This window comes from Hibiscus syriacus, unplaced genomic scaffold (genome assembly GCF_006381635.1).
Source record: "Hibiscus syriacus cultivar Baekdansim isolate YM2019G1 unplaced genomic scaffold, ASM638163v2 tig00109987_pilon, whole genome shotgun sequence".
NCBI classification, from domain to species: Eukaryota; Viridiplantae; Streptophyta; class Magnoliopsida; order Malvales; family Malvaceae; genus Hibiscus; species Hibiscus syriacus.
In genome coordinates this window covers 1907019-1934948 of record NW_024062550.1, presented here as the reverse complement: position 1 = coordinate 1934948, position 27930 = coordinate 1907019, and the positions used below count along the sequence as shown (strand labels likewise).

Here is a 27930-nt window from a genome sequence, read left to right as displayed (position 1 = left end):
ATGTGGATATGGGGAGAAGCAGACGTCCCCGGAAAACGACCCTGTTTGTCCGACGCTGCTGAAGATCAAAATCCCCGGAAAACATTTGATCTGATCGCTGTCAAGCTCCCTTTTAGGAACCAAGGGAATTGGTCTAGGGATGTTGCTAGGTTGAATCTGCAGATCGCGGCGGCTAGTCTCGTGACATCGGCGAAAGGGTTTTATCCAGTGCATGCTCTTTTTTGTTTCGAAGTGTTTCCCGATACTGAACGTGTTCCCCTGCAAAGAACTCGTCGGACGACAAACGATGTCTGGCTATTCAAACCGGACTTGAATTTGTTGAGGGGAAAGATTCAGCTTCCAATTGGTTCTTGTGAACTTGCACTTCCAACAGGGATAAAAGGTCGGCTCTTGTCAAACTTTGTTAATCTCAATGGGAAAAATGTAAGTCATACATTATGTTCAGTGCATAGCCAACATATTCGGGGAAAGCATCTCGAGAAGCGTATGCGACGATTCTCCATTCGGCTCATGTGTATGTATGCGGGGCGGTCGCAGCGGCTCAAAGTATCTGCATGTCCCGCTCGACTCAAGACCTTGTGATACTCGTCGGCAAGACGATCAATGTTTATTACAGGGGTGGACTTGAGGCAGCTGGATGGAAAGTCAGGACGATCCAGAGGATCAGGAATCCGAAAGCCGAAAAAGACGCTTACAACGAATATAACAGCAGCAAGTTCCGGTTATGGCAGCTCACCGAGTACGACAAGATCATAGTCATCGATGCCAATCTGCTAATTCTTCATAATATCGATTTCTTATTCGTGATGCCAGAAATATTAGCAACGGGGAACAATGCCACGCTTTTCAACTCAGGTGTGATGATCATATAGCCATCGAATTGTACCTTCCAACTCTTAATGGATCAGATCGATGTGTTCGAATCGTACAACGGTGGGGATCAAGGGTACTTAAACGAGGTCTTCACATGGTGGCACCGGATTCCTCGACACATGAACTTCCTCAAACATTTTTGGACCGGAGACGAGGAAGGCATCAAGCGAAAGAAAACCCGTCTTTTCGGTGCCAATCCACCGATCCTTTACGTACTTGTGATGAATTTAGGTATGATTTTAAAAAGCTTAAAAAGCTTAGGTACTAAACGCGTAACTTATCCTGTATTGAACCTTTCTGACTAAAAGAAACTGCTTCTTCTCCTATAAAGAATTCTTACACAACAATCACGAATATTGTTGATAATATTAATGGGAAAAAGAAAAGATCAAGATGATGTTGGGATCCACTTATCGCCTTGAATAAAATTCTCCACGGAGTAGGTATATACATGTTGTGCTGGTATCTGGCTACTCCATGGAACTCTGGTCGATACATTTGAACCCGGTCCGGAGTTCTGATATTCTCCATAGAAGAGCGTGTTCAATGCAAAGTTACCGCTCCACGGCATCCATCCGTCCGACGAAATAAGAGGTCCCATGACGCAGTTCACGTAAACCGTCCTCGAATATTCCTTCCATGGCCTTCCCAGGAAGTTCTTGTGCACTTTAGGGTTGGTAAAGTAGTATTTCATGTATTCATCGGTGCCGTTGAGCGAGCAGTTTTGGAAAACGAGACCGGTCGATTGAGCAGGATCGGTTCTTCCATGAGCTGTGACGACATTGGTCTCTCCTTTTTCGGGATTTAACTGCCGGGGAACGACCGAAATGTCACATTCTTGGAACACCGCAGCAGAGTTCCCGAAGATGAAGTCGACGGTCCCCTGGATCCGACACTTCTTGTAGAACTGGCGCAGCGAGTGAGCGTAGAGAGTATCTTGATTCCCTATGAATTCGCAGTTCTCGATGACGGAAAGATCGCTATCCGACCGGAAGGCTAACGCTTGGTGCGCATCGGGGCAAGCCGTGTTTGCGAATGTGACGCCGCTGGCCATAAATCCATCCCCAAGAACTCCTACAACACACCAATGAACCATTTGCAATCAAGTCTTAACAAATGAAGTGTTCACACAGTTGACATTTTTCCAGGTCCACGTTGAATTTTATAAATATATAAGTATGTTATTTCGATTTTCTATTTGGATACCAATAACAAATATGAAAATTTTTATTTATTTCTTTTAATAATTTAAATCGATTATAAGATAATATATGATTTATTAAACCGAGAGAATTGTAAGGTAATATTTATTTTAAAGATTCTGAACTATTTGATAACGAGCACTCAAACACTGTAAACGTTGACAATCAAATCCGGAACATTTAAAGATAACAAGTTTTTTTTATTTATTTATGACCATTCGATGAAAATGAATTTATTTTAAAATCAACCAGATTATGATTTATGATAAGTAGTTGTAATAATAAATTACAAATTTACGAAATTTTTAGTATTAAAAATGAAATTATTCTTAATTTTAATTATAACTAAATTGTTTGCACTCAATACTACTTATGTCGGCTTAAAGTATGCATTTAATATTTAAATTATCAATTTTAATTTATTTTAATTTTTAAATTTTTAATCTCTTAAAAGTGTATCTAATATTTAGATTTTATTTTATTTTAGTACCTCATTTTTATAAACTTAACGTATTTAATATCTAAGTTATTATTTTCCGTCCATTATAGTATATAAATTTTAAATTTTTTTTAAAATTCAACGTTAAATTTTAAGTAGTGATATTAAAAAAAAGATTAAATTTAAAGTATACAAATTTTTTTAAAAAATTAAAAATTAAAATATTAAAACGAATCTGATAATTTAAATACGGAAAGTTAATTTATCCTAAGATATGATGAAACTCACCGACGGTGGCAGAATCATAGCCGGTCATTCCAGGCTGCCCCACATTTAGGGAACCCGTAATTACGGTTTTACCCATCCCTTCCCCCAAAAACACCACGTTTCTCTTCCTCATCGGAACCCTCACCGTTTCCTCGTACACACCTTCCTTTATGAGTATCACGAACCGCCGCGTTGCCTCCACATTGTCCGGCGCCACGTTCACCGCCTCCTGGACCGTCTTGTAACACCCGCCGCTCCCGTCTTTACACACCGTCACGTCCGGCTTCAACGCGGCAGGGACACCCCCGCCGGAGACCAGCGCCGTCCCGTCCGACACTTTCTCGTAGAACCCGTCCCGTTCCGTCTTGGGCGGGACCCAGGATTTCACGTCGTCCCCGTAATTATCGTAAGCGACCATCATGCTCAGCGCGTTGCTGGTGTGCTGCGTCAGGGAGTACAGAAACGCCAGCGTATCGTTCACCGACTGGGTGTCATTGACGTACGTTAGCGCTCCCCAGCAGTCGGCCTGGTAGCAAAGCGCGGCGCTCATCCACGCACGCGCGTCCTTGATCTCTCGGCGCGTCAAGCTGTGAACGGTCGAGTTGATGCGGTGATCCGAGTTGGAAAGGAGCTCGAGGCAGATGGTGGCGATGTTGGTTCGGTTGAGATTGCCCTTGGAGGACTCGAGGACGGATTCGACCATCGATTGCCCCATTTTGAGGTTCTGGGAAGATACAGATATGGCGGATTGGATGATTTGGAGGGAAGTTGGGTTCTCAGGGAGAGAAGAGGATTGTGTTAGAGCGTTCTCACAAGGTTGCTGGAAACGAGTGGACCGGCATGCAAGGCGGATTTGGGAGGCGCTTTGGTGGAGGTGGTGGCGATGGGAGGCAGAGAGGTTGAAGAAAAGGGTCAGAGTGAGAACGGAAAGGAATAGAAACACAGACATTGAGATCAATAGGAGGAGAATCTTGGGTTTTCCAAGAAAGTTTTTGGAAGGTGAAGATGAAGCCATGGTTATTGGTTTGGTATTTATAATTCCATGCGATGCTGATTAGGAATTTTGAGAACCGGTGGATGGAAATGAAAATCGCAAGATAAGTGAGAGTTGGAGTCATGCGGGGAATGTTTGGTAGAATTTTCCCAGAAAATGAAGATGGAGATGGAAATGGAAAGTGTGTCATTATAGTTACTGAACATAATACTATCTCGTCCCCGATAACTTTGAGAATTGCTTTGTTGGTCGTTTCTTAACCTCAGGTATGGGTAACTTTCAAGCAATGAAAACTACACTAGCGAATGTTTGGCATCCTATGGGGCATCTCTATCACGGACTTGGGTGAGAGTCGATTTTTGTTTTGACTCTATCATGAGATTGATTTGAACATGATTTTATACGAAGATCTTTGATATTTTAATTCTCATATCCTTCTTGTGTATCGTATGGGTGAGGGGGATGATCCTATGCTGGTGTCTTTAGAGTTTGTTGACTTTTGGGTTCTTGTTAATGATTTGCTGGTTGGTTGCATCTCGAAACAAATTACTCAGCTGTTGAGTAACTTTATTGGTTCTTTCACCGAGTATGATGCTTCGGCCGTTTCGTTGGGATATAGGGGGAGCATGAGGATTCGTGTTGGGGTGGATGTGCCTAAGGCAAAAAGGAAGAAGAAAATTGCCCTTCCAAATGACAGTTTTGCTCACGCCACTTTTCAATACGGGAAGATAATGTGAGCACGAGCTCCACTGGATTGCAAGAGCATTCACAGAACTACTCACAGCTCTACTTAAGAGACAACTGTATAAAGATGCTCTGGAAGTGCTTACCATAGGGGAGGTTAGTTGCTAACATCCTCCTATATTTGCTTCAACACTGTTTTTTCTTGTTGCATCTGGATTCTTAGAATATCAGTTGATGAACTTTCTTGTCTGGAATGTTAATTGGATTTGTGGAACGAGTGTCGAATACAAATGCGTGTACATGGATATAATCAGCTTTTCTCAAGTTTTTCCATATATTTGGAGGGTCATATCTCTATTAAGATGCCTAGATATGACATAGCTTGTTAGTGAAGCTGATAATAAAGTTTAGACGATGATATATTTTTTTGAGTCTGCCAATTAATATAAGTACATTATTATTTCTTGTAGGAGGCTTTCTCACTTTGTGATCCCAAGGTCCTTGAGGTAAGATTTTCTTTCTTAGAATTGAAGAAGGTTCATTTTCTGAAAAACTTAGTCCGTGCTGTGCTTCAGTTTCTTGTTTATAGATACAAATAACAGTTACTTTAGCTTTTAGTCAACCCTATATATTCATGAACATGCATATGTTATTGAATGATTGCGTGTTTGTTCTTTAGATTTGACTCAATATCCTCCACGCTTTGGCTGTGTGTTTGATTGCAGTTTATTTACAATGTACCAATACTGCAAATAGACATGGTGTAGTGCTATTTCTTGCTTCGAGACATCAGTTGGCTTTCAGTAGTAGGAATACGCCTTGAAAAATCCAGAGAAGGACTTGAATGTTGCCGTGGGAAGGATTTTTCCCGTGTTAGACTCCTTAAAGCTGGTTGCCCCAAACTATTAACTTCTTTCAAACCGATATATACCTGGGATGTTCCGTCCTCACTGGGGAAGTCTGTCCTTTCAGAAAAAGATGAACTTTTTACTCTTTTAATTATCTGGGTATGGTGAAATTGAGAATCGGAGGGACATGGGTAGGCGTTTAAGAGTTATAATTGGATAATTGGACGGTGGCAATGTTGAGGGAGGAAGTAGCCAAGCGATCGAACGCCGTACGTCCCGACTCCATCAACCTCATCTCCGCCGGTAAAGTTTTGAAGGACGGCGATGAGTCCCAGACGTTAAGCCAATTGGGTATCAGAAACAATGCCAAGATTCTGGCCAGCCGTGTCTCCGTTGATGAAGGCAAGTCCTTGAAACAAAAGCTGATGGCCGAAGAAGAGGGCTCTCGTCGACTTGCTCGAGTCAAGTGAGTTAACTCTGTACTTAATTTTTATAGAAGCTGGGTGCTCTTCTTGATGGTTGATTGGGGGTTCTTGGTTTTATTGAAATTATGGGTTTGATCAAAGTTACTGAAATTATTCTTATAATGAGGAAAATTATGATCATTAGGATTAGGAACACGTTGAATGAAAAGAAAACTACCCAGTTACTAATCCATGGTTATCTCTATTGGCAGGGCAGCTGCCACTGCACTTTCCCAGAGACATGTAGATGGTTCGTTGCCAGTTGAAGACTTCAATATTGAACTTGAAAACCAGGGAGGGCAAAAAGTGCAATTAGAAACCGAGACTGATCAGCGGTATGGCATTTTCTCCTAGGGTACTAAGCATAGGACTAACAGTTGCCGTTGTGGCTGCCGTGTCCTGATTGCAGATGTTGCGGACGTTACCTCTCGATTTATTTCCTAAAATAACTACGTTTTTATGTTGCGATGTTGTTTGCTGTGTCGCGGTGACCTTGAAAACATTAAGATGAGGATGTTACACTGCGTTGCAGCCACAATTTAATAGTTAATACTACGGTACTAAGACAGTTGAACCGATTTTTTAACTAAAGTAAGAGATGAATGTCTTTGAACAGGGCCGTAATGATGGATTTGATGCTTCATGAAAATGCAAAGAATCTACTTAAGAGACAACTGTATAAAGATGCTCTGGAAGTGCTTACCATGGGGGAGGTTAGTTGCTAACATCCTCCTATATTTGCTTCAACACTGTTTTTTCTTGTTGCATCTGGATTCTTAGAATATCAGTTGATGAACTTTCTTGTCTGGAATGTTAATTGGATTTGTGGAATGAGTGTCGAATACAAATACGTTTACATGGATATAATCAGCTTTTCTCAAGTTTTTCCATATATTTGGTGGGTCATATCTCTATTCCCATGCCTAGATATGACATAGCTTGTTAGCGAAGCTGATAATAAAGTTTACACGATGATATATTTTTGAGTCTGGCAATTAATATAAGTACATTATTATTTCTTGTAGGAGGCTTTCTCACTTTGTGATCCCAAGTTCCTTGAGGTAAGATTTTCTTTCTTAGAATTGAAGAAGGTTCATTTTCTGAAAAACTTAGTCCGTGCTGTGCTTCAGTTTCTTATTTATAGATACAAATAACAGTTACTTTAGCTTTTAGTCAACCCTATATATTCATGAACATGCATATGTTATTGAATGATTGCATGTTTGTTCTTTAGATTTGACTCAGTATCCTCCACGCTTTGGCTGTGTGTTTGATTGCAGTTTATTTACAATGTACCAATACTGCAAATAGACATGGTGTGGTGCTATTTCTTGCTTCGAGACATCAGTTGGCTTTCAGTAGTAGGAATACGCCTTGAAAAAGCCAGAGAAGGACTTGAACGTTGCCGTGGGAAGGATTTTTCCCGTGTTAGACTCCTTAAAGCTGGTTGCCCCAAACTATTAACTTCTTTCAAATCGATATATACCTGGGACGTTCCTTCCTCACTGGGGATGTAACACCCCCAACCCGTACCCGACCCGGATATGAGTCAGGGATACTACATTGACTTTAAAACACGACTCTTAACCAATAATAGCAAAATATTTGAACTTATATTAAGAAAATACAATAATATACATATTGTAATATAAGCTTATCAAAATGTTCAGAGCATACACAACTTAACCCTTTAATTACATGCCAACTGCCATTTACATAACAAAATGACCTACTGATTAAGTTGCTTCTGATCTGGTAGTTGCAGGAGTAATGCTGTCAAGCTGCTTCACCTGTCTCGTCTATTTTTTCGGATCCTACGTGTGAAACACTCACACGCTAAGTCGTCGACTTAGTGAGACAGTAATAATAACAAGGCAATGTAATGAAAATGTCATGATCATATGAGATGAGATGCAAACATGTACTTAATCAATGTAGTATACATCATCAATATCCATACCTGTAAGCGTATGACTGTAACATTCATGAATCTGTATTAATAAGTTTATTGGCCCATGATAGCATATTGAGAACCTAAGGTATCTGAGTAATGTGAGGTTGTGCACTATGTTGTCACCACAGCTCGTATAAATGCACCGAAGTGCCGCGTAGAATTGCACCGTAGTGCCATATAATGATGTCCATAAGGACCACATATAATTCCTTAAGAATCATATACATATACTAGGGATCAAGTATGTGTCTTTCCAAGACTTCACACATGTTCCACAGAATATATATATATCCCGAAGGACCGCGTAGAATTGCACCGTAGTGCCATATAATGATGTCCATAAGGACCACATAGAATTCCTTAAGAATCATATACATATACTAAGGATCAAGCATGTGTCTTTCAAGACTTCACACATGTTCCAAAGAATATACATATGTCCCGAAGGACCGCGTAGACCCTCTACCCTTGGCATGCCAACTATACCTATAGTTCTTATCTACATAACATGGGCTTTTACATTTCACGTAGTCTATATCGCGTAGACATGTAATTTCTTACCTTTTCACATAGCTCATAACTTTTCCAACATATTCATGTCATATAATGCATTTTATATGAACTCATGTCATGTCTCATAATACAGAATATGCTCATGTACCAAGATATAAAATCTAGACTTATCACAAGTCTAGAATGAAGTATATTTCTATAATCATACTATGCATATGCACTCACCTATACTTCTTTGCCTTTTCCTCGATCGATCCTACTTGTAGATTGTTCCCGAACTCGTGTAGGCTCGGTATCTACATAAACATAATTTTCAAGATGATCATCAGATGTCTATGTCTTGAAATTAAGCTTTAATAGCTTACTAATTTAAGAAATTAATAGCTTAGTCTTTCTTTCTTTTCTTCTTTTTTTTCTCATGGGGGAATCGGTTCCCCCCTGGGGGTATCGATTCCCCTCTAGCATTCTGGAAATTCATATTCGTTGAGGGGGTATCGGTTCCCCTTGAATGGGTACCGATTCCCCTAGCCCGAAAATCCTATTTTGAGCTCGAAAATCCTTTCCTTTCAGCTCAAATATACATATTTCACTCCCTTTAATACTCTTAGCTTTCATACACTTAAACTAATTATTATCCATTCAATACCTCTAAAACTAAGAAAACTACTCATCCATATAGAATTGAAGAATCTTACTCCAATTCCAACTTGTTCTAATTTCAATTCTATTACTTCATACTTCTTAATTAACTTATTGACAAGTCAAAAATCTTATTCAAACATAAAAAACTCATCCATATCAAAATTTCATCTAAAAACTCATTTTCTAAATCTATCTCTAAAACACTTATCTTGTTGTCTTAATGCCATATAAGCTTTCCTTTAACTTATATAACATCCAAACTTCCATTTCCAATCTTAAAAATCAGAGAAACTACCAAGGTTCAGATTCTTACCTTTACTTGCAAGCTTCACGTTTGGAGAAGGAAGAGAAGAAGATAAGAAGGAAGGAAGAAGAAATGAGAGGATTCTGGAAACCTAATGCCCCACGTGGGTTCTAATATAATCCCATAACATTTTTTTAATTATAATTTTTCCTTACAAATGACCATTTTGTCCTTACATTCATTTCATATTTACTAACCATTATTTTTAAACTATATAATTATTCTACTTTAATCACCAAATGTTGAAACTTTGCAAATTAATCAGTCTGTCCTTTCAGAAAAAGATGAACTTTTTACTCTTTTAATTATCTGGGTATGGTGAAATTGAGAATCGGAGGGACATGGGTAGGCGTTTAAGAGTTATAATTGGATAATTGGATGGTGGCAATGTTGAGGGAGGAAGTAGCCAAGCGATCGAACGCCGTACGTCCCGACACCATCAACCTCATCTCCGCCGGTAAAGTTTTGAAGGACGGCGATGAGTCCCAGACGTTAAGCCAATTGGGTATCAGAAACAATGCCAAGATTCTGGCCAGCCGTGTCTCCGTTGATGAAGGCAAGTCCTTGAAACAAAAGCTGATGGCCGAAGAAGAGGGCTCTCGTCGACTTGCTCGAGTCAAGTGAGTTAACTCTGTACTTAATTTTTATAGAAGCTGGGTGCTCTTCTTGATGGTTGATTGGGGGTTCTTGGTTTTATTGAAATTATGGGTTTGATCAAAGTTACTGAAATTATTCTTATAATGAGGAAAATTATGATCTTTAGGATTAGGAACACGTTGAATGAAAAGAAAACTACCCAGTTACTAATCCATGGTTATCTCTATTTGCAGGGCAGCTGCCACTGCACTTTCCCAGAGACATGTAGATGGTTCGTTGCCAGTTGAAGACTTCAATATTGAACTTGAAAACCAGGGAGGGCAAAAAGTGCAATTAGAAACCGAGACTGATCAGCGGTATGGCATTTTCTCCTAGGGTACTAAGCATAGGACTAACAGTTGCCGTTGTGGCTGCCGTGTCCTGATTGCAGATGTTGCGGACGTTACCTCTCGATTTATTTCCTAAAATAACTACGTTTTTATGTTGCGGATGTTGTTTGCTGTGTCGCGGTGCCTTGAAAACATTAAGATGAGGATGTTACACTGCGTTGCAGCCACAATTTAATAGTTAATACTACGGTATTAAGACAGTTGAACCGATTTTTTAACTAAAGTAAGAGATGAATGTCTTTGAACAGGGCCGTAATGATGGATTTGATGCTTCATGAAAATGCAAAGAATCTACTTAAGAGACAACTGTATAAAGATGCTCTGGAAGTGCTTACCATGGGGGAGGTTAGTTGCTAACATCCTCCTATATTTGCTTCAACACTGTTTTTTCTTGTTGCATCTGGATTCTTAGAATATCGGTTGATGAACTTTCTTGTCTGGAATGTTAATTGGATTTGTGGAATGAGTGTCGAATACAAATACGTTTACATGGATATAATCAGCTTTTCTCAAGTTTTTCCATATATTTGGTGGGTCATATCTCTATTCCCATGCCTAGATATGACATAGCTTGTTAGCGAAGCTGATAATAAAGTTTACACGATGATATATTTTTTTGAGTCTGGCAATTAATATAAGTACATTATTATTTCTTGTAGGATGCTTTCTCACTTTGTGATCCCAAGGTCCTTGAGGCAAGATTTTCTTTCTTAGAATTGAAGGTTCATTTTCTGAATAACTTAGTCCGTGCTGTGCTTCAGTGTCCTGTTTATAGATACAAATAACAGTTACTTTAGCTTTTAGTCAACCCTATATATTCATGAACATGCATATGTTATTGAATGATTGCGTGTTTGTTCTTTAGATTTGACTCAATATCCTCCACGCTTTGGCTGTGTGTGTTTGATTGCAGTTTATTAACAATGTACCAATACTGCAAATAGACATGGTGTGGTCCTATTTCTTGCTTCGAGACATCAGTTGGCTTTCAGTAGTAGGAATACGCCTTGAAAAAGCCAGAGAAGGACTTGAACATTGCCATGGGAAGGATTTTTCCCGTGTTAGACTCCTTAAAGCTGGTTGTTGCATTGTGAGTTCTTTCACAACATTACTTCAGTGGCTCAATTTTTGTGTTTCTGGTCGTGAATGAGAATGCTATTGGTTGCAATGTTTAGCTAATCTCTTTTTCATTCTATTTTTGTAGATATACGAGGTTGGAGTTGTTGGAAGGAGTGGTGGCATACCATAATGGTCAGTTCGATAAATCTAAAATGGCACTGACATCTGCGCAAGCAAAATTCTCAATTTTTCCTTTACTTATTGTCCAAAGCAGCTAGCTCTTTTCAGATATCTTGTTCCGGTGGTTCATCTTTATTTGATGGTTTTATCATAAAGGGGAGAACATTGACACTCTCCAGTCTCCACTTTTTTCTGAGTTGATCAGGTTTGTCTTGGGGGGGACCATCACTGTGCCTCTCATCTCACAATACCTTATCAGAATATCTGTAGCTATCCTTTGAGCACAGGTTTAGGTTTGGCTTCAACGTGTGGATAAAATGGGAGTGTTTATCGTCGTATCTTATGAACCATGAATTCTGACTGGATTGTTAATTTGCTTGCCATTTCCTTTGCTTTTTCCACTTCTATTTTTCTCAACAATAGTTTATTTGCATCCTTCTCCAACATTAAGCCTTATTTTTTTTTTTTGTGTTGATATCAGTTACAAGTGTCTGACGAAGTCTTTTCACATGTTATGAGTATGGGATTTAAGGAACGTGATGCAAGGAGGGCATTACGTTTGAACAATCAAGATATTGGGAGGGCTGTTGATTTTCTCCTTTTAATTTTCTTTTTCTTTTATTGGAAAGGCTAAGATATTTTTTATTTGGCAGATTTGAGAAGAAACTTGCTGCTGAATCCCTTCGAGGAACGAGAATGATTTTCAAAAGGCATTAGATGGTCTGACCAATCCAGAAACTAATTCTGCCATCCAGGTTGACTGTTTTCTTTGCATGAAGTTTTCCTAATTTTTAATTTTATTGGCTATGCTTGTTTCATTGACTGTGTTTGTTGTCAGCTTGATATTGAATCAAGGAAAAGGAAACGAAAGGAACGAGCCGCAAAGGCCAGAATTGAAGAGCTTGTATCCATGGGATTTGACAGATCTATAGGTAATGAGGAAATAGTTCTAAACTGCTATACTTGTATTTCCATAGTTGTTTTTCACTTTATGATCTTAAGATTACATTGTTTCCATGTTAGATATTCTAGCAACTTGAGGTCCATAAGCTTGATAACGATTTTTTCTAGTAACATTCTGATATTTTCCTGGGTTCAGTGGCTGCTGCCGTTGCTGCCTTTCCGTCTGATGAAACTATGGAGCAAACATTGAGTCGACTGCTATCAGAATTTCAGCCACCACTCCGGTGTTGATGCTAACAGCATCAGGAATCCTTTTTCAGAGCCTAACAATTTGAACCCTGATAGTGCGAGTACCAATGACACTGGTGAAGGCCTGCCAACTGCTGCAGATGAAGAACGGGACGTGGAGATGGAAGATGAACTTGCAAGAGACATAGAAGGTGCCAATGCATTATCGGACTATGACATTGAAATTACAAAGGAAGGGGAAGCAATACAGGAGTATTTGACTCGCTTGGCCTCACCAGATGGCAAGGAAGCTCAATCTTCGGGATGAGAAAATTATTCCTGAGCAAATTACTAGTACATATCTGTGAAGAGGATGCCCCCATTGATACAGGCCTCTGTAGTGGTGGTTAATGCCAATAATTTCAGTGGTTTTATGCTGTAGAATGACAACTCTTTTTACAACTACAAAAGGCTTGTATTTTCACATTTGAATCCTTATCTCCTTAAATTATAAGTGCACAAATACCCAAATAGCGTTCATGAATGTGTTGGCTGCATGGTATTTGTATGTATAAATGTATGTTAGCTGCATGGCATTTGTATCTGCATAAATGTATGTTGCATGCATGGTAGCATCTGCATACATGTATGTTGCATGCATGGTATTTGTATCTGCATAAATGTATGTTTGATGCATGGTTTATGCATCTACATAAATGCATGTTTCATCTTCATGCTCTGAATTTGCAACATACATGGTATATGCATCTGCATAAATGTATGTTACATCTTCATGCTCTGAATTTACATCATATTATAATTTTAATGATTGAATTCATAATATTTAAATGCGAAAAAAGAGTGTTCACAAGAATTAGCAATCCTTTAATTTGATACAAATATTATTACTTTGACAAGGCTAATCTCTATAAATCTATGACTAAATGTAAGAAGATTGACGACATTCATTCGGTTGAATCATAATTATTAGATTGATCTTCGGAGTCCATCATCATGCTAATACGTGTGTCCTCAACCATGGTATCCTTGTGATCCTTTGGAAGGGCATTGCAGTTAATGGTGTGCCACACAGGTCTCTCCTCTTGGAAAAACCTACAAAATCAGGGATAATTATCACAATCTTTTATTTAAATAAATAAAAACTAAAAATGTAAATAATAATAATAATAATAAGTGGTGGCATTAGAAATATTATACAACTATCCTTTTTCTCATGGTGGCTAAGGCCGTCAAATGAGACAAAATTGATCAAAGTTACTTGAACTCGACTAAGTCAAAGTTCAATCAACACTTGATTTGAATGAACTCAACTCGAGTCCTTTTCGATCTGAAACGAGTTATTTGATACTCGACTCGAAAAGTACGCGAGCAACTCGAAAAATAATATATTAATTTTTTTTTAAAATTAAATTATTAATAATATAAACATTCATATGTTATTATTTTTTAAAAGTACAATATAATGTTTTTTTTTGTAGTTAAGGTTCATGTTCGAATTCGAACTTGAATCGGGCTTGAGTTTACGCTTCAACTGAGCTAAGTCTGAGAATGTTTTATGTTCAAGTTTTTCAAGCTCGAATCGAGCTCTAGTTTTGATTTTGAGTTTTGGTCGAGCTTGACAAGTTCAACTTTGAACTTTTTAAATTGAGTCGAGCTCAACAATACTGAAACTCGACTGTCTCATTTACGACATGCACAATATCTTTGACCCTTCCAAGAGGCACAATCAGCTCTAAGGAACTAGTATCAATAGTGTTAAATCTAGAATTTGGAGCAGAGAGAGAGAGAGACTCACGGGTGTTTGCATAGCATAGGGCTTTGAATAGTAAGTGCATACTTGCATGTGGATAACTCTGTAATGGAACTAATCATTGCTCTCGGCTCTGAGCAGACAAATCTCACCTACAAACAGAAATAACAAAGCATAAAAAGATGAGAATGAATCTTAAGATTAAAAATGCAGGACCTTTTCCTTCTAAAGGAGATCTAAAAACCATCTCACAATACTGTATCTTTGTTGCTTCATACCTCAGTTTCTCGGGGCTGATTAGTAAGATCACATAGGGTTCCATTCGTATATTGATGAGGGTGATACCTGAAATGAGACATGGCAATGGCATCATTATAGTCCTTTTCTTTATTTTCCTTCATGTAATTCGGCATAATCTTGTACTTTTCACCACTTGGAACTTATTTTTTGGGTAAAAGTTAAGGATTATTTTTGATGGGGTAAATGGAATTGTGACGGTTTTTGGCGATTCATCCATTTTGGTTTGGATGGAGCGCCCAGACTGGTAGTTCTGTGAAGGATGTAGAGAATAGATAATCTGAAGAAGATGATGAACAAGGATATAAGCTGAGAGAGAGATCCCTCCTCCAACCTTGCATGGTGGTTTATATAGACTCTTAGCGTTGGTGGCAGGTCTAGGATGATGATGGTTATCCGTAAGCTAACAGTCAAATAGATAGGACTTTCATATAGTAAATTTGGTTATGACGGATTACGTGGTCCAGCCAATGGTCATGTTAAAGTGTTGTAGCTAGCCGGAGGATATGAAGCTCCGAAGGCTTTGATAGGTGGAGTGACAGCGAGGAGGTCCGAAGAAGGTACAACAACTATAATAAAGATGACAAAGTTTGGGAGCAACCTAAATCTTAAAACATACGAAGTCTCACCTTTGAGATGCATCTTTTGATCGAGGATCCTTTAATGTGGAGATGTCGGAGAGATTCTGGTTGAAAGCAGCAGTGGCCTCTTCATCATATACACCCAAGACAAATTCCTGAACCACCTGCAATAATTCCAAAATGATAGAAAATGTACCATTAAGAAACTATAGAAACTGCCGGTGGTAGCATACATCACAGATGAAACTCTCAAACAAGTGGAAAAAAGAAAACAAGTCTAATGAAAATATGAGCACCTCAAATTCAATAAAAGATCTACCTTTTCATCTTCCACATGTAGTTGCCGCAACTGCTTTTGGTAGCAAAATTCATAAGACCACCAGCCCTCTTGCTGCAAAGAAAAGAGCTCACAACATAAGCACTAGAGGCAGGTATGAGTTAAGTGGCACGCAACACCAAAGAAGAACAAAGCCTTTCTCAATTCTTTGCATTTATGTCCAATGACAGCATCATCAATTCAATATAGGGTACAACCAAACAAACAGTGTGTGGGAACCAGGTGTTTACTCTGATAAAGCATCTATCTTTCAGTACATCCAGCAGTTCATCAGGTGTCTTCAGTTTAACCCGTTTCTCGGACTCCACAATCATGCTACTAATGTTCTGCTGAGTAACTGGCTTTAAGGTCTTGGCTTTTTCCACCTTCGGCAAGAAACATAAAAAGTTCTGTCCATCTTTATTAGGCATAAAAACAGACTCCAGATCATCATCCTGCAAAATGTTCCCGGCATTGTAATAGTAGATCATTAAAAGCGGTGAGTCCAGATTCTAAATGGCAGTATGACCCGAATCCGACGGGGAAACCCGAAACCCAATCAAGTTCGGGTTGGGTCGGGTTGAATGATATCGGGTCGGGTTCGGGTTCGGAGATTTTTTCCGGGGATTTTTTCGGGTCGGGTTCGGGTTCGGGGCAAGGTATCCCCGCCCCGATTATATATATATATAATATTTTATATTTTTTATATTAATTATATATATAATATTTTATATTTTTATATTAATTATATATAAAATATTTTCGGGTTCGGGTATAATATTTCGGGTCGAGTTCTGGGACGGGGCAAAAAAAATCCCCGACGGGGCGCCCCGATAAAAAACCCGTCGGGGTCGGGGATTTATTTCGAGTTCGGGGACGGGGCGAGCAAAACCCGCCCCGAACCCGACCCGTTGCCATTCCTAGTCCAGATGGAACTTGATAGGTTCACATCAAAGGAAAACCAGCCTACTACTAAAGCTATATTCACACCGAAAATTATGATGAGATTAAGAGGCCGAAATTTTCATTATTCTCATACCATGAATGACCATCTTTTATAGAAATGATACCAAGTTGCAATCTAGTTCGGATGCGTTCTCTCCAATTTCAAAATACAAACTGTCACACCCCGATTTTCATTGTTTTGATTTAAATTGAATTTTAATTAATTACGAGGACCAAATCATAAAAAACTTTGAAAACTTGAAGTCAATTTTCGACAATTATAGGAAGCTCAGGGACCTAAGCTGGAATTATATCATCAGTCTTTAACTTTGAAAAAATATAGGGGTTTGATGGGATTGAACCCGTGACCTACTGAAAAAAGGAATGGTGCCCAAACCCTACTGTTTAAACTATGGCACTGTTTTAATATATTTTATTAAAATATGTTTTATAGTTACTTAGCCTGGATTTTAAATTCCATATCATTTATTTTTCATTGGATTGGAACCAAAGTTAAATAAAAAGAAAAAGAATTAGGAAAGGTTTCCCAAACCCGTCGCCCCTCCGTTCACTGATCTTCGGCCGACGATGGAGTGCACTACCACCACTATTTTGTTCTCCGTCGTCCTCCGATCAAAAGCCCTCTGCCAATTTGTCGAAAGCCGTGAATCAACGATTGTTTGCTCGTCGAAAACCCAAAATGCGTTTTCTTCTCCTTGCGATTCCGGCCACCACAGGCGACCGTAGGCCCCGACACCACCACCGTTCGACTCGTCGTCCCACGCCGAGCAAAACCCGACCAACCTCTCCGTCTAAGCCCACCGTTTGTCGTGAATCAACAGAGAAAGCCTCGTCGGAAAGCTTTACCCACCATCGTGGTTTTCACAATTTTCGTGTCGATTCCGTCGTCGGTTGGCCTTATCGCCATTAGGGTTTCTGATATCTGGTTTCTAACACAAGGTACAATTAGCTCCTGATTTCTGATATTACTGTCTCCTATCTGATCTGTTTTATTGAGGTACTATCTTGGTAGGTGTCTGGAGACTCTGAGGTTCAATTAGCTGGTAAATCCTTTCTGTTCTGATTATTCATATTGGACTCCTAGATCCTAGAGGTCTAGGGTAAGTCCTTATGAATGATGTCCTGGGGAATTTCACATGGAGTATTCGGATGGAGTGTACTACAATGATTTTAAAAATCTGTTTTACTGAAATAACTACTACTGCTTTTAAACTAGGATTACATTTTATTCTAGTTTTGAAGGAACACACTAGACGTTGTTTCAATATCCTGAACCTAGTCTTCTGAACGTTTTCTCTGAGCTATAAGCTACCTGTCTGTTATCCGAAGAAATATCAGTGGAATCTCAGCTCATCACAGAAACATGTAGATGCCTGAACCAATGAGAAAATTTTAAATGTTTGCTATTTATCTGCATGTCTTTCAGCATCTTTTGGTAATTTTGTATTACTGAGCTTCCAAAGCTCACTCTTTTATTCACCATTTCATGTTAAAAGAATAAATTCAGTGCAACTATCGACATGAGTAATGGGAGTTCCTTTGGCTTTGTTTGCAGAGTACGGTACAAGTGTAATTATGCTGAAGTGTGTTGGTAGATAAAAAGTATACTAGTATATTTGAACTCGTTAGTAGGAAAAAACGTTTCAAATAATACAAGCATGTTAAGCAGAAAACTTCAAACTTCAAAATAAAAATGTTCTCGCTTACATTAATGTGTACATGTAAAAGATTCCAGGATTTTTACATGTTACTATTTATAAATTTTACGCGCTCAAGGAAATTTGCAGTGGTGAAAGAATAGTTAAGCGGTGTTATCCTACATCTCATAAAAATTGTGTTTCGTGTTCCAGATGATGCTTCATAACTTCATAAAAGATACTGTTATATACCGCAGTTCATTATACAAATCATGCTATAAGATCCAAAAGGATGAGATCAAATTTAGATTCCTTTTTCATGCTCAGAGCAACTATTCATGAGAGAGATTTGGATAAAGGATGCAGGATGAAAAACTTCCTTATTTAAGGTAGATAATCATGTACTAAAACTGCAAATGTGTGCACCGTAAAATCAGCAACTAAGATTGAATGCAAAGCAAACTTCAACGTGTTCATCAAGATTTCATCAAACCTGAAAAAGCGGAAGGAGTTTATATTCTACTCTTACTCACAGGATGGTAGGGAGATTCTTCAGAATGGAACTCAATCTTGTATTTTGGTTCACGGGGGCTTCGGCCAAGTGTGCCAGCTGTTTTTCAGTAAAGAATTAGAAAAGCATCAGAATGCAAGAAAAACTTGAAAGCAGTAGAACCAATATTGTAAATACTTAAAAAGGGTACCAGACACGGCCAATAACCCAGTTGAAATATAGTTAGATGGCAAATATGCAGAATGATAGCATCACACATTAAGATTGTCTTGGTTGCAACAATTAATAGCTCTTTCTAAAATTGATTGGAGTAGATTTATGTACTTTACATTCTAGTTTCTCTCTTCTTCTTTTTCAGTCTCTGGTTTACTAGGTTTAACAAGTTCACCCTTCTATATTTAAGAACCAGCCTTTCATTGACCCACAAACACAAAGGAACGAGAACATAAGCCAATTATCCGCCGTTCATCTTGCATGTCGGCTATGATTCATAATATCCAATTTTATCAAACAATCAGTTCTTAGCATGACTTCTCTGTTCACTCTCATGAATAAATAGTCAGATTCGACACTTATTGGTAACTCTATACAAAAACATTTGGCAAAAGGAGTTTGGATTCACAAGTAAGAAAACTAAACTCAATTGCAGAGTCTTTCTAGTTGTTTTTGTGTTTGTGGGGGGGGGGGGGGTTGGAAATACTAATGCAGAGAACACTTTAAACAGATGATAAAAATATTCATCATACTGTCATGTGAAGTATGCAAAATCTCAGGTGACCGAAACACGATTGAAATCTAGTCCCCCCCCCTTCGATTACAGCACTTCATCGAACCGAATTCCGAAACCAAAAAACCCCCCTTTTCTTACCATGAAGGGATACAGCCCTAATGAAACTCCTTCCTGTCTTTGGAGCTAATTTCATCACTCAAACACTAATAATAACAAATTCGTCAATTTCTTTAACAGATAGACCATTCCCTATTTGTGAGTGTACAAGGACAAACCATATCATATTAGTACTAATCAACAATGGGAATATATATTTGAAGTACCATCATAAGGTCTCATCATGAGCTCAACTATTCTACGTTTCACACATGAAAACAATAATTTCAAAGAGAACCCAGAACTAAAAAAACAATTATATGGATTACAAAAAAGAAACCACGAAATATGGGCTGACCTACTTGAGATGAGAAAATCTGATCGGCTAAGACATTGCTTCCCAAAATATATACAACTGCTACAAAACAAACAAACAATCTCATATTTCCTTTTTCCTTTTGAAGAATCCGAACGATATAACTTGTGCCTAGAAGAGGAGGCGGAGGAAGAAGAAGAAAGACGCAGCCAGAGCTGGTGAAGAAAGCAGGTCGAGCAATGGGATAGCGCCACGTCATGTAAAGGTGTGGGTAAGATGGGCTTCGTGTTGTTTTGTCAAAAAGCGTAAACCATTCAACACGGTTTTTTTTGGCCCAACATGACGAACCAGTAAACTATTTGGAAAAATAGGATAAGAATAAGTTTATTTGGAATCTACAGTATTTTCTATAATATTCATAAAATGAATTTTATGCATCGAAAAAATATCGTAGATTTCAAAATAAAAGTATTTGTGTCTTATTTTACAATATTTTTTCTAGACCGCTCTATTGGGCCAAAAAAGCCCAAAGCCCTCTTGTTAAAATCTAAAATCTAGGCCTTTGCCTTAAAGAAAAAGGTAAATTGCATTTGTTTAAATTATTAGTTTTTGTCCGTTTTAATATTTAAATTTTTATTTTTTTAAAATACATTAAACGTTTAGTTTTTGTTTTATTTTAGTAATCGTCAATAAAAACTTAATAGCATTACATTTTTATGGGTAAAGTATATCATTTATCACTCAACTATCTTCTCACTCCTATTATGGTATTAAAATTTAAAAAATTTCAGTTTAATTAATAAACTTTCAAATTTCTCCTATTTTAGCCACTCTATTTATTTTATTAATAATTTTTGTGACAGTATATTTTATTATTATTTTATTAATATGTAATTAAAAATGAAAAAGATTTAAATTTGAAAGTTAGAATGATTAAATTAGGAGTAATTTGAAAGTTAAGTAATTGAATTAGAAAAAAAATTAAATTTTAGTAAACAAAATAGGAGTGAGACAATAGTTAAGTGATGAACGCTGCAATTTACTCATAAAAAATGATATTCTAAAAAGAAACAAAATTAAACATTAGTTATGATTTTAATAAAAATTAAAAGTTATGATACTAAAATGAACTAAAATAAATAGTTTAGATATTAAATACGTAATATATCCTAAAGATAAATGGCCCTGAAACGGGTTTCCAAGATTTGAGTCTAATCTTCTTAAAAGAAAGGATTTGAGTCTAATCAAATTTAAACTTTTTTTTTTTTTGAATTAATCACTGGTATCCGATCTATTGATCGACTAATCTAAATCGGGTACTGCAGAGGTGATGACGACCCTCCCAACCCAGTTCGCTCCATTCGCAAACGTTATGATTCGAATCATTGACCTTATTTAAGGGACCTAGTGCCTCATCTCACAAGACTAACTAGTTGTGTTATTTAAATTCCTTTTAAAATCAACATTTTTACCATGATCTTAAGCTTCATACTAAAATACTGAATTTTTTAAATTATTTAAACACATTTTTTAAATATGTATTCGTTAAATAATTTAAAAATAAAATTGATACACTTATTTTAGGGGTCAATTCTAGAATTAATCTAAAAATAACTTTTTAAATTAATATTTCAATAAAAAAAACTTTAAATTCTAATGCATTAGATTGATAAAATTAAAGTAAAATTTATAAATTTTAAAAATAAAACCCTCCCTCACATCATAAAATTCAATTTTTTATTAAGTAATACATTTTACATTTTTAAAATAAATGTTGAGATGTAAACTCACACAAAATGAGATAACACGAGCATCGTTGACTGCTCAACCAATTAACAATTATCGAATTCAATTTATTTATATATTATGCACGTACATGCTGTGTTTACGAGTGTGTGAGCATTGATAATATCTAAGTAAGATTCTACACAGTATACTATTTAATAACAACTCTAGACTATTAAAAAAATAAATTAATTTTTTTTGGAATTTGAGATATATTTTTTAAAAAATTATACATATGATCATTTAACTATGAGTAAATTATATTGTAAATATCGATTTTTTTAAATTTTATCAATAAGATCATTTTACTATTTCAATGGCATCAATCAAATCACATGCCATTAACATTTAACTAATACGGTTAAAAAATTTAGTATAATTGCATATTTGATCCTCGTTACTAACACCTTCTATCAATTTAATCTTAATTGATAGAATGCGTAAGTAATGATGATCAAATTTGTAATTATACTAAAATTTTAGCTACCATATCATCTACTCTGCAAATATTAACGCCAAATAACTTGATTGATATCATTTAAACAGCTAAAAGTTTGATTAATAAAATTAAAAGATCCATAGTCAAAATAGAATCTATACCCAAAACAAAGTGGCCATAGGTGTAATTTACCCTTTCAAAAACGTTTGGTACAATTAACGTATTTTTTAAAACATTTTCACATTGCTTTGGCGTGGACCTAAAAGAAATATTTTTAACGTGATTTTAGAGATTGACTTGTTCCAACCAGCCCCTCAAACTTTCAAGCCAAGGAATTGCGACCCCTTTGCCGTGTGTATATTTGTTATCGTGATCCCTTTGATTTTATGCTTTTTTAATCATACAAGTAATATTTTATGATTGGAGGTAGCAAAATGGAAGGAAGGTGACAACTTACAAGTGTGTTCTAATGAAGAATGGTGGTGGCAGTAGTCAAAACAAATCTCTGCCTCTGGCCTTTTATCAAACGTACCCAACAAACCTGGAATATCTTGGGAAAGACATAAAGCAATTTGCTTTTGAGATTTAAAGCAGCCGAAAGAATTCAAGACAGCTTTTTTGTGGCGTTCACGTTAAGCTGGATTTCTGTGGAAAAAAAAATAAAACAAAAACATTATCTTTCTGAAATCCTTTCCCCAGATAAGTCTCCTGTCTTAAAGCTTTCATCAATGGTTTCTGGTTGTTCATGAAAGTTCTACCTATTAGCTGAAGTTGAGGCCTAAATTGGGATTTCACAATTTCTTGCTTGGAGGTGTTAAAGATTACGTTTTTCTGTTTTTGTTCTTCCGTGTTTGGTATCTGGGATTTCATGGTTTGGTGTGCTTGAACTGGTTTCTGAATGTTTTTGTTCATGGTAAAAGTTGCCAAAAGTTTGTGTTTTAAGGTCTCCTGCCTTCAAGTTTTCTTGTTTGGTTTTGGTTATGCATGAAGGTCTTCCCTTTTAGCTGAAGTTGAGGGATTGAGGATTCTTTTGCTTCTCTCTAAACTGGGATTTATCACAACTCCTGGCTTGGAGGTGGTAAAGATCACCTTTTTCTGTTATTTGTTTTCATTTTTGGTATCTGGGTTTTATTGGTTTGGTGTGCTTGAACTGGTTTCTGAATCTTTTATTCATAGTAAAAGTTGTCAATAGTTAGTGTTTTAAGTTCTCCTGGGAATTAATTTCATCCTTGGAAGGTGTTTGCATGTGGTTTTAGCTGGTGGGGGTTGAACCTTTTAACTTGCATAACAAGTTTGTTCAATATCAGGGTAGTGATTTGTCGTCGTCGTCATCGTCTCCTTTGATTTGTTTGTGAGGGTTTCTAGTTTGAGTTGGATTTGCAATGGGGAAGCATAGTGGAAAGAACAAGAAGTAAACAGGGCAAACAGGTGATAACAATATGAAGCAAAACAAAGTTGGGGGAAATAGTTCGAAATCGTATGATTCGGACACGGCGGTTTTCATCGCCATGTCTCGAGAACTTAAGGAAGAGGGAAACAAACTGTTTCGGAAAGGGGACCTTGAAGGAGCAATGGTGATATATGAGAAGGCTCTCAAATTGCTTCCAAAGAATCACATAGATGTGTGCCATCTTAGGACCAATATTGCTGCATGTTATATGCAGATGGGATTGAGTGAGTACCCCAAAGCAGTCCTTGAGCTTAATTTGGCCCTAGAGGTCACACCGAAGTATAGTAAAGCACTCGTAAAGAGAGCTCGGTGTTACGAGTCTTTGAATAGGCCGGATTTAGCTTTCAGAGATGTTAATGCAGTTCTTAACATGGAGCCTAATAATACCATGGCATTAGAGATTTCACAAAGGGTAAGAAGTTCACTTGAGAAACAAGGTTTACTGGTTGAATTACCTCTGGAATCCATTGAACCTCAAAGTGCTTCACAAGCTCTGAAAGTTGTCAAAGAGAAAACCAAGAACAAGAAGAGGATCAATGAAGCTCAAGATAACAAGGTTGTGGATCGAATTGAGGAGAAGAAGGTTGACGAAAATGTAGAGGAAAAGAAGGCTGAAGAAAAATATGTTGAAACGCCAAGTGCTTCCCAAACATCGAAAGTTGTCGAAGAGAAATCCAAGAAGAAGATTAGTGAACCTCAAGATGACAAGGCTGTTGATCGAATCAAGGAGAAGAAGGTTGATGAAAATGTAGAGGAAAAGAGGGCTGAGGATAAATATGTTGAACCACCAAGTGCTTCCCAAACATCGAAAGTTGTCAAAGCGAAAACCAAGAAGAAGAAGAAAATCAGTGAAGCTCAAGCTGATAAGGTTGTTGATCGAATTGAGGAGAAGAAAGTTGATGAAAATGTAGAGGAAAAGAAGGCTGAGGATAAACAGGTCGTGGAGGAGAAAATTAGCAGTAAAATGGAAGAACCAAAGAAGAGTGTCAAGTTGATTATGGGTGAAGATATAATATGGGCTCAGTTGCCACCTAACTGCAGCCTTGTGCAACTAAGGGAAGTAATTTACAATCGATTTCCTAGCTCGAGAGCAATTCTTGTCAAATACAGAGATGAAGAAGGTGATTTAGTCACAATCACTAGTGATGAAGAGTTGAGATTGGCTGAAATAGCAGCAGAATCACAAGGTTCTCTGAGGCTGTATGTTGTAGAAGTTGATTCCAAGCAGGATCCGTTCTTCGAGAGATTTAAGCGTGAAAATGGTGATGCTAGAAAGGTTATGGAAAACAGGGAAGACTCGTGTTGCATCGATGACTGGATAATTGAGTTTGCTCAACTATTCAGGAACTATGTTGGCTTGGATTTAGATACATACTTAAATCTTCATGAACTTGGTACGAAGCAATATTCTGAGGCCATGGAGGACACAGTTACAAGTGACGAGGCCCAGAACCTTTTCGACATGGCAGCTCAGAAATTCCAAGAGATGGCAGCATTAGCATTGTTCGACTGGGGGAATGTTCACATGTCCAGAGCTAGGAAGAGGGTCTATGTCAGCGAAGATGGTTCGAGAGAATCCATACTTGAGCAGATCAAAACTACCTATGATTATGCACAATTAGAATACAGCAAAGCTGGTAAGAGATATGAGGAAGCACTGAGAACCAAACCAGATTTCTATGAAGCTCATCTAGCTCTCGGGCAACAACAGTTTGAGCAGGCAAAACTTTCTTGGTATTACGCAATTACAAATAATGTTGATCGGGAGACATGGCCTTCTGAGAATGTCTTGCACCTCTATAACAATGCCGAGGAAAATATGGAGAGGGGTATGCAGATGTGGGAGGAGTTAGAACGGCAGCGCCTGCATGAGCTTTCCGATTCGAACAATGAACAAATTCAGTTGAAGAAAATAGGATCGAATGGTTTTCTCAAAGATATATCAGCAGATGAAGCTGCAGAGCAGACAATCAACATGAGTGCTATGATAAATCTGTTATGGGGTACTATACTTTATGAACGTTCAATCATGGAATTCAAACTAGGTCTCCCTGTCTGGCATGAATGTTTGGAGGTTGCCATTGAGAAGTTTGAACATGCTGGAGTTTCTCCCACAGATATAGCTGTTATGGTAAAGAACCATTGTTCAAATAATGTTGTGCTGGAAGGTATCATATGGATAGAAATTCATAACTTTCGTATCATCAACTGACATCTGCATAAACCTTGAAAGCATAACTTATATTTTGTCGCTTGCAGGCTTGGGGTTTAAGATCGACGAGATAATACAGGCATGGAATGAGATGTATGAAGCTAAAAGGTGGAATAGCAAGATTCAGTCACACCGACTAGAACCATTACTTCGACGTCGGGTTTCAAATATTTATCATGTATTGGAGCATGCATGAGTTGCATGTTGTTTCGAGTGGGATTTCCTGGGTACCAGTTGATCGCAAGACACATCTTAGTACTTGGTAGCATTTGAATCGAGATATGCAGTACTGCATTACAGAAATAGGTAAGTTGAATCTTTCTTTAGTATGAAAAACAATTTACCATGTGACAAAATATGCTGCAATTCATATCATGCCCTTCAAATCTACTAGTTTGACTCTCAATTACATTCTTATTCACCTCCCATAACATGTTTTCGGAAAACGTATATAACTGATTTTAAGCATTTCTTTCCAGGCATAACATAGGATAATCACTTGTGCAGGTTTTTTTATGCTAGTCTTTTATATCAAGCATCAAACTTGGAGTTTCAGATTCAAAGGAAACTATTGAATTCCTGAAGGATGTGTGATTCCCATTTTATAGAAATAGGTTACAAGTATATGTTTGGAGATGTCACGGAGCAGCAGGAATCTCATTTTTTTTCTGTTGGTTTCTGCTTTGGTCTTCATCAGTTTCCCTCAAAGAAGTGGAAAATACATGCTGAATTCATACTTAGTTGCAATAATTTATAGATTGTTTAGTAGATTGATTTGTTAACTTCTAGCTGCATGTTTGTCATTCTGTTCTTGAAGATTAGGTTGTGTACTCGGACGGTTTTGTACCCTGTTGATGATGACCCTAGTTTTGCTTCTTGTACTAATATGTGGTTTTAAGGATTGTGGTGAATTTATAGGTTTTGCTTTTATTTTACCATATTGTATTTGCACTAGGGATGGACGGGGAAGGGCGGATGAGAATAATCGTCCTGTAAAATTTTCAAATTCCTATGTATTTTAGATATTTTTTTTGTATATTTTATTGAAAAACTATTATTTAAACCTAAAATTGTATAAGCATACTTACCCTTAAAATTATATCACCCATACATAAAATTCTGGGTTTGTCCTTGTTTGTACTGTGTGAATTGAACCTTCCATGAGGCAAATGTGCAGAACATAAACATAAAATTTTATGTACATATCCTTTTATATGGTTTTCCCCCGAGGAAAATTCCAAATTCAGCGACAACAAATATACAATCATCTCACAATTGTTCCCTGATCCCATTGGAGATGAAGCTTTTCATATTTCCAATATACACTTACAAGCTGATAGCAGCTATGTATAATTACAGCACATGAGGCAGTTTCCTTCAGACTTTTATTCTGGTCGAAAGCTGACGAGGTTGGGGAGGTCCGTCTACTGAAGCTTCTTAATTTCAGCTATGTAAATTCTTTAGAGGATTTAAATATGGCAAACCTTCATTAGTTATGTTGGATTTCAAAGCATTCAACGACATCAATGCAGTCAGTCCTGTCAAAATCCAGCATTAGAAGAGCTTACTGACTTCATCAGGGAACAGGGTAAACGACTGGGATATTTCATATTCAGGAGCTACTAACAGGAGTAACCAAATAAACTCTCAATTCATCAACATTTAAACATTTTCAAGCCAACCTGTCATACTAGACTGCAGTAAAACGCTCACAGGTATTATGTGCGAGTGACCGTCGGCGTATTGCTGGATGAAATAATGTGACACTAGAAATACAACTCTCATATACGTCTCTGTATCGGTTTACATACAAATACAGTAATGTTTGTTCTAACAATGGGTTGAAGAAGGGCAAAACTAAACACCACCGCAAAACCCTGGGAAATAGAAGCTAGACATACCAGAAATCAACTACAAGGATTTGTTTGTGAGGTAGCAGTTTTGGAAAAGGTTTAATAGCGTCAAGGAGAGGAGATCTTTGATGTTTTTCACACCGGCATTGGTTAAACCCCCACCACATATTTCGAGGGACTGGAGGTTCTTGAAGCCTGTTTTATCATATTTAAAAAACAGGTGTAAGAATATGGAACACGAAAATTCATATGACCTTGAATGTGAAACACATGACACTGGCTTAGTTTTGCTTTTATCATCTGGAGACCTTGAATCTGTCATTCACTTTCGTGACCGACGGTCGCCGAATTACAGATGCCGGGATTTCAGCTTTGACAAGTTAGCATTTTCACTTTTGTACTATCCTCCTCTGTGTGTAGAAGGTAGTGG

General features: G+C 37.5%; 4 protein-coding genes and 2 pseudogenes across 5 annotated transcripts; 4 read left to right on the top strand and 2 right to left on the bottom strand.

Annotated features, from left to right (window-relative positions):
• Positions 1–1202, top strand: LOC120211991 (annotated as a pseudogene).
• Positions 1173–3924, bottom strand: LOC120211938 (probable pectinesterase/pectinesterase inhibitor 51). Its single transcript, XM_039210405.1, has 2 exons — positions 2803–3924; positions 1173–1947 (listed from the first exon to the last, which is right to left on the bottom strand). The coding sequence occupies exons 1-2, from the start codon at positions 3794–3796 to the stop codon at positions 1262–1264; spliced, it is 1680 nt and encodes a 559-aa protein (XP_039066336.1). The 5' UTR covers positions 3797–3924; the 3' UTR covers positions 1173–1261.
• Positions 3723–7356, top strand: LOC120211940 (NEDD8 ultimate buster 1-like). Its single transcript, XM_039210408.1, has 7 exons — positions 3723–4615; positions 4930–4965; positions 5185–5773; positions 5984–6106; positions 6388–6484; positions 6797–6832; positions 7052–7356. Exons 3-7 carry the CDS (start codon positions 5541–5543, stop codon positions 7286–7288), a joined length of 726 nt encoding a protein of 241 aa, XP_039066339.1. The 5' UTR covers positions 3723–4615; positions 4930–4965; positions 5185–5540; the 3' UTR covers positions 7289–7356.
• On the top strand, positions 4415–26620 carry LOC120211937 (protein PHOX1-like). Its single transcript, XM_039210404.1, has 6 exons — positions 4415–4425; positions 5035–5040; positions 23351–23984; positions 24210–25603; positions 25695–25953; positions 26155–26620. The coding sequence occupies exons 3-5, from the start codon at positions 23425–23427 to the stop codon at positions 25841–25843; spliced, it is 2103 nt and encodes a 700-aa protein (XP_039066335.1). The 5' UTR covers positions 4415–4425; positions 5035–5040; positions 23351–23424; the 3' UTR covers positions 25844–25953; positions 26155–26620.
• LOC120211941 lies at positions 9414–12985 on the top strand (annotated as a pseudogene).
• On the bottom strand, positions 13367–20035 carry LOC120211939 (protein OS-9 homolog). 2 transcript variants are annotated; one of them, XM_039210407.1, is made up of 9 exons: positions 19804–20035; positions 18642–18718; positions 15757–15960; positions 15509–15580; positions 15238–15353; positions 14590–14656; positions 14357–14463; positions 13590–13653; positions 13367–13550 (listed from the first exon to the last, which is right to left on the bottom strand). In XM_039210407.1, exons 1-9 carry the CDS (start codon positions 20018–20020, stop codon positions 13506–13508), a joined length of 969 nt encoding a protein of 322 aa, XP_039066338.1. In that variant the 5' UTR covers positions 20021–20035; the 3' UTR covers positions 13367–13505. The 2 variants fall into 2 exon arrangements, with proteins under 2 accessions (XP_039066338.1, XP_039066337.1); XM_039210406.1 differs by having other exon boundaries at positions 13367–13653.
• Positions 26621–27930: the final 1310 nt, after the last annotated feature.

Coding starts and splice junctions, on each gene's coding strand:
- LOC120211938 (XM_039210405.1), bottom strand. CDS start 3,796: ATGGCTTCATCTTCACCTTCCAAAAACTTTCTTGGAAAACCCAAGATT. Junction 1,948..2,802: donor CTATGATTCTGCCACCGTCG/GTGAGTTTCATC, acceptor GGTGTGTTGTAG/GAGTTCTTGGGGATGGATTT.
- LOC120211940 (XM_039210408.1), top strand. CDS start 5,541: ATGTTGAGGGAGGAAGTAGCCAAGCGATCGAACGCCGTACGTCCCGAC. Junction 5,774..5,983: donor CGTCGACTTGCTCGAGTCAA/GTGAGTTAACTC, acceptor CTCTATTGGCAG/GGCAGCTGCCACTGCACTTT. Junction 6,833..7,051: donor GTGATCCCAAGTTCCTTGAG/GTAAGATTTTCT, acceptor GTTTGATTGCAG/TTTATTTACAATGTACCAAT.
- LOC120211939 (XM_039210406.1), bottom strand. CDS start 20,020: ATGACGTGGCGCTATCCCATTGCTCGACCTGCTTTCTTCACCAGCTCT. Junction 15,581..15,756: donor AAGATAGATGCTTTATCAGA/GTAAACACCTGG, acceptor TTTTCTTTGCAG/CAAGAGGGCTGGTGGTCTTA. Junction 14,657..15,237: donor TCAAAAGATGCATCTCAAAG/GTGAGACTTCGT, acceptor GTCTCATTTCAG/GTATCACCCTCATCAATATA.
- LOC120211937 (XM_039210404.1), top strand. CDS start 23,425: ATGAAGCAAAACAAAGTTGGGGGAAATAGTTCGAAATCGTATGATTCG. Junction 23,985..24,209: donor AGGATCAATGAAGCTCAAGA/TAACAAGGTTGT, acceptor GGCTGAGGATAA/ATATGTTGAACCACCAAGTG. Junction 25,604..25,694: donor AAATAATGTTGTGCTGGAAG/GTATCATATGGA, acceptor TGTCGCTTGCAG/GCTTGGGGTTTAAGATCGAC.